This window comes from Macrobrachium nipponense, chromosome 25 (genome assembly GCF_015104395.2).
Source record: "Macrobrachium nipponense isolate FS-2020 chromosome 25, ASM1510439v2, whole genome shotgun sequence".
Classification (NCBI taxonomy): Eukaryota; Metazoa; Arthropoda; class Malacostraca; order Decapoda; family Palaemonidae; genus Macrobrachium; species Macrobrachium nipponense.
This window is the reverse complement of record NC_087214.1, coordinates 68,893,463-68,911,721: the sequence shown is the minus strand read 5'-3', so window position 1 is coordinate 68,911,721 and position 18,259 is coordinate 68,893,463. Positions and strand designations below refer to the sequence as shown.

Below are 18,259 nucleotides of genomic sequence, written 5' to 3'. Positions count from 1 at the left end.
CCTACTTTTCTTAGGTGCAACCAGGTCTCTCTAGGTCAAAGGTTACAATATATAGACCTACTTTTCTTGGGTGCAACAATATCACCGTAGGTCACAGGTTACGACCTCTAGGCCTACTTTTTTTTTGGGTGCAACAAGGCCACCCTAAGTCAGTATTCAAACGGCCACCGGAGGAATTATGCTCCGTTGCTGAAATAGAGACGCATCATTCTAGACCTAATTCCTGTTCTCTCTCTCTCTCTCTCTCTCTCTCTCTCTCTCTCTCTCTCTCTCTCTCTCTCTCTCTCTCTCTCTCCGGTGGAATGCAATTGAAACGCTGCTTGGCCTGCGCGAGTTACTCCGTGTCAGGAAACATAATCCGATATTCTTATGCGGAGGGCGTGCAGTCTATGGCACTGCCCACCTCTAAAGAACTAAAGTAGGGAGATTAAGAATCGAAAAACGCTAAACAGTACGATCGTAGTTTGCTTAGACTGTCCTTAATTTTGTTTTAAAAGTAACTGTTCATCCCATACTTAAATCTTCTTGTTTTGGACGATAATGCACGCTAAACGCTTGCATTATTTTAAGTGACTATGGTCGCTTGAAATCATCCAAACGTAAGCCTTGCTTTTAAACCAAAACTCCCTTTGATACAATTCGTCTAAATTCTTGAAAACGGCAGATAAAGGAAGTATTTTTCTTAATGTTTATTTATTGACAAACATATACATACATCCTTGTACTTCCAGTGAGCAAAATAAAGAGAGTTAATAACCAAAGTAGTATCAGGTATTCACACTTGATCCGACTTTGTCACTCTCGGAGAAGAGCGAAGAAGAGTTACAGAATATACATATTTAATTTCTTCGTTCTCGTATCAAATTTTTCATATATTTCACCAATATTTGTGAGATCTAGCAACTTATAGTCTATCATTATAATAATATCTATTATATTATATATATACTAGCTAATAGTATTAGAGATATATATAATATCTATATATATATATATATATTATATATATATATATATCATACTATATCTATAGTACGTTTTATAACTGGCTAATGGCCTCATCTGATCGTTTCATAACGGAAATTCTAATCGAGTTTGATCTTCTTGGATGCTATATAGGCCGATGATGATCATAGTTATGTTGACGTCTATCTTCTTCTTCTTCTTCTTCTTCTTCTTCTTCTTCTTCTTCTTCTTCGGACAGATTTACGTTTCATAAGATGGCATCGTGCTCAGGGGAATACCACCATCATCCATGCTTTTGTTGTTGCTGTGGAATTCCAGAAACTCCTGCCCTTCGGAGTGGCTGGTGAACGATCCGGTGGACATGTCTAGGGAGTCGGCGTTGTCTAGGTAGTAATGGCGCTGGCCCCGTCTTTTCGACCTGAAGGAATCAAAGAAAGATGAAAGATTGCTTTAATTTAGAGTTATCTTTTTTAATATTCTTTTTTTTTATTATAAGAAGAAAGTGCGATTATTCAGCTTCAAAAGGACGCTCAGATAAGCATCCTACTGTGAAAACTATCTTGACTTAGACCAATTAAAGGAGAATTTTTCTAAACATAAATCAGGTCAGGCGGTTTTGGTGTATACCAGGAAAATATGGAGGTGCTATTCTTTTTGTATGATAGAGATTGCTAATATATATATATATATATATATATATATATATATATATATATATATATATATATATATATATATATATATAATTATACATACAGTCGTGTCCTCCACCGTTACAATAAAGACCCAGAAACCACGCCCCCTTTTCTGTAACTCAAGTAGCCCTGGGTGATTAGTTCAACTAGTAATAACTTATTGTATACTTTTTGTCCTCACTGATATATATTGTCCTAGGCTTTATAATATATACATATATATATATACACAGTTGTGCCCTCCACCGCTACAACATTAACCCAGAAACCATGCCCCCTTTTCCATAACTCAAATACTAGGCCTAGCTGATTGGTTCATGAAGTATTTGAACAACTCATCAAGTACCTCTTGTTATCGCTGATATATATCGTCCTGACCCTGTAGATTTTCTTCAGTTTGATCACACCCACTACCATCGCCACGATCAGTACGGAGGTGATCACCATGCTTGCAATGATCAGTGCGTTATTCTTCTTCAGCTTTTCCTGTTTGGAAACAAGGAAGTGGTTTTAGAATTCCGGATTACAAAGTTAAGAAGATACAAAGAATCGTTAAGGCCTTTGGTGAATTATGTATGAAATTATAATACATTTGAATTATGTTTACATTGGCCTAGATATCTCTATTTTTTTTCTCTCTCTACAAATGTTTAAGCTGCTTTGGTTGTTGGCCAAGTCCAGAGGTCCACAGCAAGCTTGTCATTCACTTCTGCACCTTATTAAGCTTACGGATAAATATTTGGTCTAGGCTGTGTGCTGGCATAAGGCCTACCAACTGGTTAACTTCAGTATAATATATCTTTTGATGGTAATTTCAAATATATGTTGATTTGTGGATTTTTTTTTTTACACAATTCCTCTTTGCGATGTTCTTGTCCTTTTGTCAAGCATGAGGTAATATGTGTTGTAAATAAGATGAAGAGAGAGAGAGAGAGAGAGAGAGAGAGAGAGAGAGAGAGAGAGAGAGAGAGAGAGAGAGATTGTGTGTGTGTATGTGACCGGTAATGGGCCGGTTAGATTATCCACGGCAAAGGAAGCGTCATTTAACCTTGATATTTTGACAGAAAACAAACAGAAGGGAAAAAAACCCTGCCATTGTACTTGTCTCACGTATATGGACTTGGCCTGGGTGAGAGAGAGAGAGAGAGAGAGAGAGATTGGAGATTGTGTAGTAGTGAATAGCAGACAGAGGTTTTACGCAACCTCTTTCTTATGAAAAGAGAGGGAGAGAGAGAGACCGTTTAGATAGCCGATAATATCAAGGATCAGTAATACTTTTAAGGAAGGTAGTCTTGTGTACTTCAGCTTCCAGCTAATTGAACCTCTCAGACAGTATAACTTACCTTTATCACTTCAATATTCTTTTCCACTTCGTAATTAGCACTGATAGCGTTGTCCTCCACTCTGGTGACCGTTTCTATAACCACAAAGATATCTTCGACGCCATATTGCAAGACCATTTCGGGATTCGCTTGACCTTCTTCAATCAACATGTCTAGAACTGCAGCATGATCTTCGATGTTGCCCACATAAGTCATGTTTAAGGATTCATTCGCCACTTTCAACACCAGCTCGTCAATCGCGTCAACTCTGCAGTTGACGTGCTGAAGCCAGTCGCTCGAGTTCCACGACTGGTTGAAGAAGGCGCAAGGGTTTTCGTCTGTAGTGTCCAGAAGTAGTACCTGTCGTCTCCTCCTGTTAGATCTACCTCCTTTGCCACTCCTGCTCTCTTTGTTCGACATCCGCTCTCTCTGAGGCGCTTGCGAGGTGGCTGTAGCGGACGGTGAAGTTGTAATATCAGGTTGTGTAGGATCATCGTCATAATCAGGTGATTCTTGAGTAGTGTCAGCGTCAGTCACGGTATGCTGTGAAGCAAAGGGCTGAGTATGTGTAGAACTCTCTGTAGATGGTGTAGATGGAGAAGAAAGTGTTGGGTCAGCTGTTTGGGAAGGAGTAGTATCAGGTAACTTAGTATCAGAGTCAGGCTGAACCGAAACGTCAGACGCAAAAGTGTTACTGGACAACGTAGTCTCTTGGTTAAGAGTAATATCAGAAAGGGACTGAGTCAGAAGTCTGGAAGTAGCATTGGCCATTAGTGAAGAAGAAAATTCTTCAGGCCAAGTGTCAGACACAAGTGAGGAAGGTGTGGGAGTAGCATATAGACTGGGAGTAACAGGTGCAGTTGCTGGTTGACTTGTCAGGTTTGGAGAAGTTAGATCAGAAGGAGTTGGAATGTGTGGTTTACTAGAAGAGTTTGTGGAAGTAGCATCAAGGAGAGTAGTAGATGAATGACTGATTGAGGCTGTAGAAAATACATCATACGTAGTTTCATCTGGGAGGGAATGTCCAGTAGTAGCATCAGATGCATGCAGAGTAGTTGACTGAGTAGTGGAGTTCGGAAGGGTAGAATTAAACTCCGGTGGAGTTGTTGAGATCTCGGTGAAGGTTGCAGATGTATCATCAAATGGAGTTTTAGTTGGGTGACTAGTGGAGTTTGTAAAGCTAACACCAGATGGAGTTGGAGTAGTTAGGTGACTGGCTGAGTGTGTAAAACTATCATCAGATGAAGCTGTTGTTGGTGGAGTAGTTAGGTGACTCATGGAGCTTTTAGAAATATCGCCAAATGGAATTAAAGTAGTTGAATGGGTGGTTGAGTTTGTATAAGCATCATAAAATGGAGTTTGAGTAGTTGGGTGACTGGTTGAGTTTACATAATCATTTTCAAATGGAGTTAGAGTAGTATAGTGACTAGTGGAGCTTATGGAAGTATCATCAGATGGAGTTGGGGTAGTTGAATGATTGGCTGAGTTTGTATAAGCGTCATAAAATGGAGTTGGAGTAGTTGGGTGACTGGTTGAGTAAGTAGAATAGTCATCAGATGGAACTGGAGTGGATGCATCATCAGATGGAGTTGTGGATGTTGGATGATATGAAAATATCGAGGAAACGGCATTGAATACTTTAGGAGTAGTTGGTTGACTTGTCGAGTATTTGGAGAAAGCATCAAATACAAGTGAAGTACTTGTCTGTGTCGTGGAGTACGTAGAGGTGTTATCAAATGAAACTAGATCAGTTGAGTGACTGATGGGGCTTGCTAGAGTATCATCGGAGAGAGTTAGAGTAATGGAGTGAGTGGAGAAACTTGTAGTAGTGTTGTCGTAAGGAGTTGAAGGAGTTGAGTCACCGATGATTGTATAAATATTAGAAGTAGTTAGGGTAGTTTTGTGGCTGGTGGAGTTCAAACTTGTATTGTCAGATGGAGTTGGAGTAGATGAGTAAGTGGTGGCATTAGAAGTGTCATCTTCTGGTGGAGTATTTGTAATTGAGGGAATGGTGGAACTCACAGAGTTATCATCAGTTGGAGTTGGAGTGGTTGTATGAGTGGTTGAGTTTGTATAGTCATCATAAAACGGAGTTGGAGTAGTCAGGTGGCTAGTTGAGTTTACGTTATCGTCTTCAAATGGAGTTGGAGTAGAGTGACTGGTGGAACTTATGGAAGTATCATCAGATGGAGTTGGAGTGGTTGAATGAGTGGTTGAGTTTGTATAAGCATCATAAAATGGAGTTGGAGTAGTCGGGTGACTGGTTGAGTTTACATAATCGTCTTCAAATGGAGTTGGATTAGTTGAGTGACTGATGGAACTTGTGGAAGTATCATCAGATGGAGTTGGAGTGGTTGAATGAGTGGTTGAGTTTGTATATTCGTCATAAAATGGAGTTGGAGTAGTCGGGTGGTTGGTTGAGTTTACGTTATCGTCTTCAAATGGAGTTGGATTAGAGTGACTAATGGAACTTATGGAAGTATCATCAGATGGAGTTGGAGTGGTTGAATGAGTGGTTGAGTTTGTATAAGCATCATAAAATGGAGTTGGAGTAGTCGGGTGACTGGTTGAGTTTACATAATCATCTTCAAATGGAGTTGGAGTAGTTGAGTGACTGATGGAGCTTGTGGAAGTGTCATCAACTAGAGTTGGAGTAGTTGAATGAGTGGTTGAGTTTGTATAATCGTCATAAAATGGAGTTGGAGTAGTCGGGTGGCTGGTTGAGTTTGCGTTATCGTCTTCAAATGGAGTTGGAGTAGAGTGACTGGTGGAACTTTTGGAAGTATCACCAGATGGAGTTGGAGTGGTTGAATGAGTGGTTGAGTTTGTATAAGCATCATAAAATGGAGTTGGAGTAGTCGGATGACTGGTTGAGTTTACATAATCGTCTTCAAATAGAGTTGGAGTAGTTGAGTGACTGATGGAGCTTGTGGAAGTATCATCAACTAGAGTTGGAGTAGTTGAATAAGTGGCTGAGTTTGTATAATCGTCATAAAATGGAGTTGGAGTAGTTGGGTGGCTGGTTGAGTTTATGTAATCGTCTTCAAAAGGAGTTGGAGTAGTATCGTGACTGGTGGAGCTCATGGAAGTATCTTCAGGTGGATTTGGAGTAGTTGCATGAGTGGTTGAATTTGTATAAGCGTCATAAATTGGGGTTGGAGTAGTCGGGTGACTGGTTGAGTTCACATAATCATCTTCAAATGGAGTTGGAGTAGTATAGTGACTGTAGGAACTTGTAGAAGTATTGTCAGATGGAGTTAAAGTAACGGCATGACTAGTTAAATTTGTATAATCACCATAAAATGGAGTTGGATTAGTTGGTTGACTTGTTCGGCTTGTGGAAGTTTCTTCAGATGGAGCTGGAGTGATTGAATGAGTGATTGAGTTTACATAATCATCATAAATTGAATTTGGAGTAGTTAGATGAGTGGTTGAGCTCGTATGAGTATCATCAAATGGAGTTGGAGTGGTGGATGGAGTCAGAGTGGTTAGATGACTAGTAGAGCTTGTAGGAGTATCATCGGAAGTAGTTGGAGTAGTTGGGTGACTGGTATAGACTATAGAAGAAGTGGAGTAACTGGTTGAACTTGTATAACTATCATCAGATGGATTTGAAGTTGTTAGGTGACTGGTGGAACTGGTAGAAGCATCAGATGGAGTTGGAGTGCTTGGTGGACTGGTGTAGCTCGTATTGTCATCAGACGGACTTGGAGTATCAGATGGGGTCAGAGTGGTTTGGTAGCTGATGTAGTTTGTAAAATTTTCATCAGATGGAGTAGTAGGAGTAGTTGGGTGACTGGCTGGGCTTGTAAAAATGACATCTGATGTATTTGGAGTGGCTGAGTGATTCACAAGGCTTGTTGAAGTATCATCAGATGATGCTGAAGTAGTTGGATGATTGGTTGAACTTGTAGAAGTATCATCAGATGAAGGTAGAATAGTTGGGTGATTGGTTGAACTTGTCGAAGTATCATCAGATGAAGTTAGAATAGTTGGGTGAGTGGTTGAACTTGTAGAAGTATCATCAGGTGAAGGTAGCATAGTTGGATGAGTGGTTGAACTTGTAGGAGTATCATCAGATGAAGATAGAATAGTTGGATGAGTGGTTGAACTTGTAGAAGTATCATCAGATGAGGATAGAATAGTTGGATGAGTGGTTGAACTTGTAGAAGTATCATCAGATGAAGGTAGCATAGTTGGATGAGTGGTTGAACTTGTAGGAGTATCATCAGATGAAGATAGAATAGTTGGATGAGTGGTTGAACTTGTAGAAGTATCATCAGGTGAAGGTAGCATAGTTGGGTGAGTGGTTGAACTTGTAGAAGTATCATCAGGTGAAGGTAGCATAGTTGGGTGAGTGGATGAACTTGTAGGAGTATCATCAGATGAAGATAGAATAGTTGGATGAGTGGATGAACTTGTAGGAGTATCATCAGGTGAAGGTAGAATAGTTGGATGAGTGGTTGAACTTGTAGAAGTATCATCAAATGGAAATAAAATGGTTGGATGACTGGTTGAGCTTATAGAAGTGTCATCAAACAGAATAGTAGTAGCTGGGTGAATGGTTTCATCATATGGAGTTAGAGTAGTATCAATAGAAGGAACTGGAGTAGGTGGATGACTCGCATAGCTTCTGGAATTATCATCCACTGGAGAAGTTGGGTGAATGGTGAAGACTGTAGAAGTGGAATCAAATGCAGGTGGAGTAGTTGGGTGAATTGTAGAGCTTGTAGAGGCACTAACTACTGAATCTGGAGTAGTTAGCTGAATGGTGGAGTTTGCAAAAGTAGTGTCAAGCGGTGATGGGGTAGTTGGATGAGCTGCAGGAGGTATGGGAGTGCTCTCACTCACAGGTGGAGTAGTTAAGTGACTGGTGGAATGTGTGGCAGTAGTACTAAGTGTGAATGGAGTAGATGGTAGAGTGTCAGGTAGCAGAGTATTATTATCTTCTGAAGGTACTACACTGAATCCTGAAGTTTCGACCAACTCCTGACTGGTGGAGACTTCGGACGGGTTTGCGGTGGAACGACCTCCGCCCGTTGGCGACTCGGAGACCTGCGTTTCCTCGGTTGCAGTGTATAAGCGATACGTCTCCGTCGTTGAGAGGATGATCTCCATGGTTGCATTGGTGATGTTGAACCTTTCCATGAAGAGCAACTTCAGACTCCCCAGGGAGAAGGCTGCGTGATTCAGGGCATTGCTCACGGCCTCCAGATCGGAGAGTCTGCTGCCATCTGATGAGAGAAATGGGAGTCAGGGGAAGTATTAAGATTGGCTCAAGTCTGTTGAAGGAATTAAGAGGTATATAGTTCAAGAATGAAGCCGGATTATGTTGAAGTTTACATATTTCCATTTCATTGAGTAAAATATACAATTGCCATGCATACAAACGTTAGTCCTCAATGAGTGAAAATAAGAAAAGGACTCTAATTTAACTGTTGAATCTTACTCTTCTTCTTGACCTAGGTAATAGATTTATGAAATTGGTAGTGAATGGTTTGTTTGTGGTGGGCTGCAACTCTAATGAAGAGTGGACTGCATTCTGTCTATTTTTACAAAACCTTAATGGCAAAGCTGAGCTCTGGGAGAATACGAATAAAAACGATGTAGAATTTGAGACACTGCAGCATGGAAACAAAGGCATTTGGAGTCCACAAACCTCCCCTAAGAGTGACTTGATCCAGTCGCCCAAAAGGGGTCACAAAAGGGGTCACCCTCTTACCCAAAAGTTACAGTAGTAACCTGGAAAGGGACAGCACATGACTTGAGGTTCTTAGCAACATCCCATCGGCCCCCAGCTTCTACCAATTGCATTCCTTTCACTGTACTTCTGTTCATATTCTCCTTCTCCAATCTGCTTTCTACTTTCTCCCAGAAGTTGTCTCGTCATTATTCTCAGCGCTGAATGACCTAAAAGGTCCCAGGGCTTCAACTCTAGCGTAAATTTATAGTCCAGTTCAAATTCCGAAAGTTATAGCATTGTTTCTCTGTAAATCTCACCATCTGTTACCCAGTTATTGAGATGGGTATTCGTCTGTCCATCCGCCCTCAGATCTTAAAAACCACTGAGGTTAGAGGGCTGCAAATTGGTATGTAGATCATTCACCCTCCAATCATGAACCATACCAAATTGCAGCCCTTTAGCCTCAGTAGTTTTTAATTTTATTTCAGGTTAAATTTAGCCATGGTCGTGCATCTGGCAATGAAATGGGTCAGGCTACACAGGGCCGTGGCTGAAAGTTCTACATGGGTCGCGGCTCGTTCAGCATTATATCTAAACCACTTAAAAGTAGATCAAGTTTCAGTGGCCTTCTTTATACGATGTACAGAAAGCTCGATTTCGCTTTTTTTCTGCTTTTTTCATTATATTTCTCAATATTTATTTGACGTTGGAAATCGTAACTTCTTTAATTATCCCCAGTAGTTGTGTCAAGGCTTATAGTTTACACTTTTATAAGTGGCAAGGACAGCTACGGTTGTATAATTTACACTTTTATAAGTGGCAAGGACAGCTACAGTTGTATAATTTACACTTTTATAAGTGACAGGGACACCAGCTACGGTTGTAGTACCAGTCGTAGTACTGGTACTAGTTGTAGTAGTAACTTGACACGTCATTCGGTTACGTGAACGAGACACGTGTCCTTTGCAACGGCTCCGTTTTTGTGAGTCACCCTTGTCAGTCTCATTCGAGGATTACCTCTTGTGTTGACAGGACCTTCGCTCAAGTTCGAGTTACGAGGTCCTTGGGGAAAGCACACGTGTAACTAGTGCGTCCCATTAGCTGTTATTATCATGAATTATTTATTATCATTTTGACAAGAGACTGAACTGGGGGTGGATTCAAATTGAACCTTTAAATAGAACTTCTACAGTAATGATTTACTACCTCAAAACACTATAGGTTATAGGTCGTAGGATCCTTGAAAAATCCTTGGAGAGGTCGTAGGATTCGTGAAATCCTTCTTTCCTGACCTCACACCGGGTATGTGGTGTTGCAAAGTCTGAGGTCAGCAAGTTTTTGCCGATACAGTTAAGGGGTAGGTTGGATAGAACAGAACCAGTTGTCCAGTATGGACTAGTTTTAATTGTAAACTATATATATGTGTGTGTGAAATTGCTAGCCCCATGACCTTTTCCCTGACCTAAGCTGACCCCGTTACCCAATTAGTCCTTGTGCCGACTCACAGCTAGGTCTAGTGCTTGCACCAACTGGCAGAAGTCGTGATCGAGCTTTTTACCTTTTTTTATGTGACCCTAGTGCCCTGTGACCTGCCCATGAGTTATGGCCACGCCCCCTTTTTCTTCCCTTCCCACCCACCCACCCACCCCCTCCTCCCTAATACGCGAAAACAGGTCAATTGTGGTCACTATTTACCTGCAAGCGGAACGCGACTCGAAATCCAACATGAAAAGACGATGAAGATGGCGCCTCGACAAGATATCCTTGGCTCCATGGCATAGAATCCTATTCTCGTCTTTTAGATATTCACGAAATACTAATTTATTTTAGTACTTCCTTTCACTAGTTACTAGTTGAGTCCTTCACTTGGCCTTGAACGCGCGGGAATCCTCCTCAGATTCTTGTTGAGAAATAGAGGCATATTTTCATGGACGGCACTTTGGCGAACTCGAGAAACGGAAAAATGGTGTCAGTTTTACGTCCTATTTTTCCCGTTAATTATCTGAAATTGTCAGAATAAATTGATAAATTGAACTAGAGCGATTTTATGATTTATTGCCACTAGTTTACGTATTGTTTTCCATTTAATTCGTATGAAATATAGGCCTACTTGTGAGTATATCCTTAAAATATATACGTTTGAGTAATTTGAATATAGTACTATTCGCTCAAGTTTTCGTGAGGCGAGGAAATTGAATTCTTGAGTGTAGCGCAAAGGAAAACGATGGAATTTAACAAATAAATAGCAAAAGGAAATAAAAAGTAAACCGAAATTATAAAACTAAAACGGTAACAAGAAAAATAAGTCAGTTACAGAATAGGTTGGAGCGGTGGAACTACTCGGCCACCGGGGCAATTGTCCACTGATGTGTCTGCCATTAGAGCCTTCTCTCGATCCTTTGGTATAATCGGTCGCGTGATTTAAACTCTTCTTCCTCCCTCTCCTCTTCTTCTTCTTCTTTATCTTCTGCAGTTGCTATTGTGTTTGTTTCCGGTATTTGCTCTTTCTCTCCCCCTTTCTCGAGAAGAGGAGGAGGGATGATGTAGGCCTATGCCTCTTGTGATCCAACACCTATATGTTATATATATATTGAATTGTGTACGTGATTCTAAGCAGAATATTATTGGGGATCACAGATAGGCTCTCTCTCTCTCTCTCTCTCTCTCTCTCTCTCTCTCTCTCTCTCTCTCTCTCTCTCTCTCTCTCTCGATCAGAGGAGAGAAAATATTGTAGTAGGCCTATGCTTCTAGTGATCTTAGATCAGAGTTGTCAATCGTGTACGTGATTGTAAACGATGTGGGCACAGCTGAGCTCTCTCTCTCTCTCTCTCTCTCTCTCTCTCTCTCTCTCTCTCTCTCTCTCTCTCTCTGAATTAGAGGAAAAGAATGTTGTAGGCCCATGCTTCTTGTGATCTAAGGTCTAGGTTGTGATTTATGTAAGTGATTGTAATCAGAATATTGTTGGGGCACAGGTAGGTATCTCTCTCTCTCTCTCTCTCTCTCTCTCTCTCTCTCTCTCTCTCTCTCTCTCTCTCTCTCTCTCTCTCTCTAAAAAATAATAATAAATAAATAAATACTGTAGTCCTATGCCTCTTGTAATCTAAGATCTAAAGTGTTTTGCACGCATTGTAAATGGTGTGGTGTACAACTGAGCTCTCTCTCTCTCTCTCTCTCTCTCTCTCTCTCTCTCTCTCTCTCTCTCTCTCTCTCTCTAACACACAAACCCACACACACACACAGCCCGGTATGATGATATGGTCATACTACACCAGCAACGAAAGCTATAGGTAATTCGAATCCATCCCCTCCTCCTCGCCTGCACTTTAGTACTAAGCACTGCCTATATGCCTATATATGACCACTTAGCATCAGTTTGTTTTAATGTCATTTTTGGTCTCGAAAACGCTAAGGAAAGCCATTTACTTTTCATGAGAATGTTGTGCTTATATCTAACTTATATATAGGTGACAGTGTGGGTTATGGATAATAATTAAAAGCTACAGAGATTGGTGAAAGGGTTCGGTCATTTCCGCCATAGGATAATGTTGTAGTACATTATTACGAGCAAGAGCTGGGTTGTGACTCGTGAGATCAAATGGAAAAAAGGAAGAATAAGAATAAAAAAGAAGAAGAGAGTGAATGTTATTGTGGAGATTGGTAATAGTAGAAGTGAATTAGACATCTGTAAATATATGCATCAATGTTTTTTTTTTCTTTTTTGTAAGGTAAATTGTCTCTTATGGGACTAGTACTATTTAGTTTGACGTCGCAAGACGATAGTGAACAAACATAAAATGACCTGAGAGGAGAGAGAGAGAGAGAGAGAGAGAGAGAGAGAGAGAGAGAGAGAGACATAAGTATCAATTATAGCTGGTTCACTTAAGGTAGATTCTTGGATGAGCCGTATGCTTACGAGACGTTTGTTTGGCGGCCGCTGATTGGCTGGTACCGGGAGGTAGGCAGCTCCCAGCCAATCAGAACCCGCCAAACAAACGTCTCGTAGAGATAGGGCTCACCCATGAATCTACCTTAAGAGAACCAGCTATAATGCCCTTGAATTTTAAACCAGATACATAGAACGTTTAACATCGAAGAAGAAAAACTGTACAACGCAGAAAAGCAAATATGAGAGTCGGAATCAATGTATAAGTCTCTGACCTCACTGAACCCAGGATTAGATATCTTCTGGCCTGGATAAATTGACCAGGTGATATAATACTACTCTGGCCTGTTACATTTATTCCTTTTTGGAAAACATTTTAATCCTGAATTGAAACTATGCTCTGTTTTTTTTTTTTTTTTTTTTTTTTTTTTTTTTTTTTTTTTTTTTCATCTGTCCATCCGCCTGTGGTGTTTGCGCATGGTTACACTGCGTCCCGGGCTTAAGATAGTTACATTGCTTACATTCAACAATAATAATAATATTCTGTTTCGAATATTAATGGTGTAATTCGCATACTGTAATTTATTAAAACACTTCAGTAGCAAATGTACATCTAGTATATATCCTTTTATTTACCTAAAACTTACACATAGCATAACTATTTCAAGCCAGGACGCAGTGTTACCATGCGCAAACACCACAGGCAGGTGGACAGATGGAAAAAAACAGAGTATAGTTTCACTCCATTTCTTAGCAGTAGGAGGCTATAAACCTAATAGAGTATTGTTTGGGAGGATATTGTAAGGAATTTAGTTATTTGTTAACGATAAAAGCAAGCAAAAGTACGCTGACAAGAACATTTCGCGTCAGAAGTCAATTTATGGCTTAATCTGTAGAACTAACAAACTGACCTTAAGTAAGAACTGTAGTAATTGGTAATTAGTGATGAAGTTCTCTGATTCTCCTATAAATTAATAAACGACTAAAAAAACTAGAGGTTTTAAGATCGAATGAATTATGTAATATAAAACAACAGTAAAAAGACAGACAGGGACGAACTCTCCATAAATCTAATTAATAATAGCTGTTATCTCTGCATCAAAATCTCTAGTCTTCATAAATTAATTTTTTAAAATGAGGATTTAAAAGCTGATGAATGTTATAATATAAAGCAAAAGTTGTAAGACTGATTTAAAAGTGAATGAATAGCATAAACCAATAGGATAGATTTAAAAGTGAATCAATTAATAATTATATATAAAACAACAGTAATAGGGAAGATTTAAAAGCGAATTAATTAATAATGATATATGAAACAGCAGTAATAGGACAGATTCGAAACCGAAGGAATTATTGATAATATATATATATATATATATATATATATATATATAATATTATTATATATTTGGCTATGTGTGTATGTATGTATATATGTATGTATGATTGGTATGGGCGCCCGGGCCATCGGTCTGACAGGACTGAGATTCGGAATGGAGATTGGTTTCCACCCCGGGAAGGTCGAGACCTATGTTCGGGGGCCCGGAAACACCCGGGAGCCTGGGCTCCCAAAATTTCTCACCCCCCCCCCCATCCGAAGTGTGAAAAGGGATTCCCTGAAACAGAGCTGGTTCTGCCCGTGAAACGGGGCTGGCTATGTCCGTAGACTTAGTTACTTTACACATTTCTGTATATGTACATATGACTTATCATTTGGAAAAGAATACTATATAGGGTAAACATCAATGACATCAAAGAGGGTGGTTTTAGAAGGGGGTTGACAGAGAGAGAAAATGAGAGGGAGAGAAAGTGAGAGAGAGTAGATGGGGTGTTAGGGAGAAGAAAGAGGAAAAAAGACATACAGACACACACACACACACACACACACACAGAGTTGGTATTACTGAGAAGAAAGAGGGTAAGAGACAGTGATTGTTGGAGAGAGTAAGAGAAAGGAACGAGAGGGAGAGAGAAAGAGTAAGAGAAAGGAGCGAGAGGGAGAGGAAAAGAGAGATAGAGAAAGAAAGAGTAAGAGAAAGGAGCGAGAGGGTAAGGAAGAGAGAGAGTTGAGGGGGTGTTAGGTATAAGGAAGATGGAAAAAGTGAGAGAGGGAGAGAGAGACAGACAAACAGAGAAGAGCGGTTGTTTGGAGACAGAGAGAGAGAGTTGGTATTAGTGGTAAGAAAGAGAGAAAGAGACAGTGATGGTTGGAGACAGAAAGAGAGTCAGAGAAAGGAGCTTTCTCTTTTCTTTCTTTTCCATTTCAGTTTCAAGCGCCTTCAGTTCCCAGTCAGGTTGGCTTTTGCCATGACTATCAATAAAGCCCAGGGACAGTCTCTCAAAGTGGCTGGCATCAACTTGGAGCAACTTTGCTTTTCTCACGGGCAGCTTAATGTGTGGCGTGCTCAAGAGTGGGCTCTACAACGCCTCTTCATTTTGTCACCGGAGGGAAAAACAAAGAACATAGTCTACCAAAAGGCTCTCTGGTGAATTGGAATCTTTGTTTATGATGCTTCATTTTGATATTCATTTTCAAGGATGTTGTTTGTTTTGACAGATTTGCATTCCTCACAATTCAGGTCGTGGTACTGTATTCAATTGTGTCTTGATTTATCTATTTTCTTTTCATAAACTATGCTCTGGGTTACACGGACCAATCTAGCTGGGACCCGCCAGCTAGTATACATACATACACACACAACATATATATATATATATATATTATATATATATATATATATATATATATATGTGTGTGTGTGTGTGTGTGTGTGTGTGTGGTGTGTGTGTGGATGTATGTAGTATGTAGTATATAAATAAAGGTTTTTTTGCCACGAAGGAAAAAATGAAAAAGCGAGATAGCCAAGTACTTTCGGTCCTGTTCGGTCCCTTTACTGAGGCAAACTGATTTTACAAAGAACACCATAGTCAAAAGAAGGCTTAATATACAAACTGACAATACCAGATTAGCCATAAGGGCGATTTTCACTCTCCAGAAAGGAGGAGTCGCCAGAGGCTAGCCACACCTTGAAGGATACCCGCAGTAAACAAGTGATTCTTCCAGAAAACAGTACATTTTGAAAAAAACACGGGAGCATATACAGTTTAATATCATGAATTTTTACACAAATTTTCCCAACAAAAATTATTATTAATGAAAAGACGAAAGAAAATATAAATATATATATATATATATCGAGCAAGAGAAAGAAGGAGAGAGAATATCGAACCAGAGAGAGAGAGAGAGAAATAATAACTATATACATGTGGGACTAATTTATTAGTTGTTCATTTATTTTAAGGTGCATTCATTAAACATCTTACAAATATATGGGTCCAAATGGTACATTCCCAGACTAAGATTTAGGTTGTTTTTATTAGTGATTTGTATAATTGCCGATTCCAGTAAATTTCTTGAAACATAATCATTAGATCTGGCAATTACCGAGGTATCACCCCAATTAATACAATGAGATTTTTCACTCAGATGGATAAACAGTGCATTTGAAGTCTGGGCTGTTCTAACTGAATACATATGCTGCTTAATCAGAACACATAAATTTTTACTAGACTGACCAACGTAAAACGATGGGCAATCCTTACAAGGAATTTTGTAAATGATGTTGTTATTTGTTACAGGACTATTCTTAATTAGCATATCTTTAATGGTATTGTTATAAGAGAACACCAAATTAACATTAAACGATTTAAATATTGATTTTATGGTTTCAAATCCACGAAAATAAGGTAAAATTAAGCTAAGTACATTTTTAGGCATTTCTTTTTCATTAATAGCAACACTATAAAACTTTTTGTGAGCTTTTTGATAACATAAATCAATTAAATGAGGTGGGTAGCAGAGATCGTTTCCTATCTTTTTTATGTATTCTATTTCTTGGTCCAGATATTGTGGACTCGTGATACGCAAAGCGCGTAGGAACATAGAAGAAAAAATTGAAATTTTAATATTAAGATGGTGACCAGAAAAAAAATGTACATATGTTAAACTATTTGTGGGTTTTCTATAAATACTGAATTTGCATTGGAAAGATTCTCTATGTATTAATACATCTAGGAAAGGGATGACATGGTTATTTTCAATTTCAACAGTGAATTTTATGGATGGCACTAAATTATTCAATTTAGACAGTAAATCATTTACATCGATACCACCAGGTAAGACTACTAAGATATCATCGACATATCGGTACCATTTTAAGGGGATAAGTGTGATATTCGGGAGGTGTTGTCTCTCAAAAAATTCCATATATAAGTTTGAAAGGAGAGGTGATAAAGAACCGGTTACCCATGGCCATACCGAATATATGTTGGTAATATTCTCCATTAAAAATAAATCTGCAATCACAAATACATAACTTAATTAAGGAAATTGTGTGACTAACGGACATAGGCAATTCATGCAGTACCGTTTCATTACTTAAATATTCTAGCACAGAGTCAATAGGGACTTTTGTAAACAAAGAACACACATCAAAACTGACAAAAACATCGCTAGGGTTTAGTACAATGTTATTTAATTTTTCCACAAGATCAAGAGAATTCCGAATGTGTGAATTAGAAAGTTCCTAGTAGTGGGGATAACAGTTTAGTAAGATATTTAGATAGTTTATAAGCAATTGTATTAATTGGGGTGATACCTCGGTAATTGCTAGATCTAATGATTATGTTTCAAGAAATTTACTGGAATCGGGAATTATACAAATCACTAATAAAAACAACCTATATCTAAATCTGGGAATGTACCATTTGGACCCATATATTTGTAAGATGTTTATGAAGGACCTCAAAATAAATGAACAACTAATAAATTAGTCCCACATATATATAGTTATTATTTCTCTCTCTCTCTCTCTCTCTCTCTCTCTCTCTCTCTCTCTCTCTCTCTCTCTCTCTCTCTCTCTCTCTCTCTCTGGTTCGATATTCTCTCTCCCTCTTTCTCTTGCTCGATATATATATATATATATTTATATTTTCTTTCGTCTTTTCATTAATAATAATTTTTGTTGGGAAAATTTGTGTAAAAATTCATGATATTAAATTGTATATGCTCCCGAGTTTTTTTCAAAATGTACTGTTTTCTGGAAGAATCACTTGTTTACTGCGGGTATCCTTCAAGGTGTGGCTAGCCTCTGGCGACTCTCCTTTCTGTAGAGTGAAAATCGCTCTTATGGCTAATCTGGTATTGTCATTTTGTATATTAAGCCTTCTTTTGAATATGGTGTTCTTTGTAAAATCAGTTTACCTCAGTAAAGGGTCCCAACAGGACCGAAAGTACTTGGCTATCTCGCTTTTTCATTTTTTCCTTCGTGGCAAAAAAAACTTTATTTAAACATAGCATCACGTTTTATATACTTCGTGATCAAGTTATATTATATATCATATAATGATTATAATAATAATATATATATCTATATATTAATTATGTATATCTATAGTTAACAACAGCAATAGGACAGGTTTAAAACTGAATAAATAAACAATAGTATTAGAGCAGATTTAAAATCGAGTAAATAACCCGAAATAAAACATTAAAAGGGCAGATTTAGAAGAGAATAAACAATATAATGCAAACTAAAAAATAAGAGTAATGGAACAGAATTGAAAACGAATTAATGAATCGAAAACAAAAAAGTTTTGCAACGAACTCGGACTCGACTCTTAAGTAAACAAACATTTTTTTTAGAGAAGA

The 18,259-nt window shown here is 38.7% G+C and overlaps 1 protein-coding gene across 1 annotated transcript; it reads right to left on the bottom strand.

The window, feature by feature from the left end:
• Window positions 1-1,028: 1,028 nt before the first annotated feature.
• LOC135199508 (mucin-2-like) lies at window positions 1,029-11,192 on the bottom strand. Its single transcript, XM_064227617.1, has 5 exons — window positions 10,981-11,192; window positions 10,362-10,668; window positions 3,005-8,217; window positions 2,008-2,147; window positions 1,029-1,384 (listed from the first exon to the last, which is right to left on the bottom strand). The coding sequence occupies exons 2-5, from the start codon at window positions 10,438-10,440 to the stop codon at window positions 1,207-1,209; spliced, it is 5,610 nt and encodes a 1,869-aa protein (XP_064083687.1). The 5' UTR covers window positions 10,441-10,668; window positions 10,981-11,192; the 3' UTR covers window positions 1,029-1,206.
• Window positions 11,193-18,259: the final 7,067 nt, after the last annotated feature.

What these genes read in the sequence shown, in the direction of transcription:
- LOC135199508 (XM_064227617.1), bottom strand. Translation starts at nt 10,440, where the DNA reads ATGGAGCCAAGGATATCTTGTCGAGGCGCCATCTTCATCGTCTTTTCA. An exon ending in GAGTCGCGTTCCGCTTGCAG is followed by an intron (nt 8,218 to 10,361) that starts GTAAATAGTGAC and finishes TTCTCTCATCAG; the next exon opens with ATGGCAGCAGACTCTCCGAT. An exon ending in AGAATATTGAAGTGATAAAG is followed by an intron (nt 2,148 to 3,004) that starts GTAAGTTATACT and finishes GTTTCCAAACAG; the next exon opens with GAAAAGCTGAAGAAGAATAA.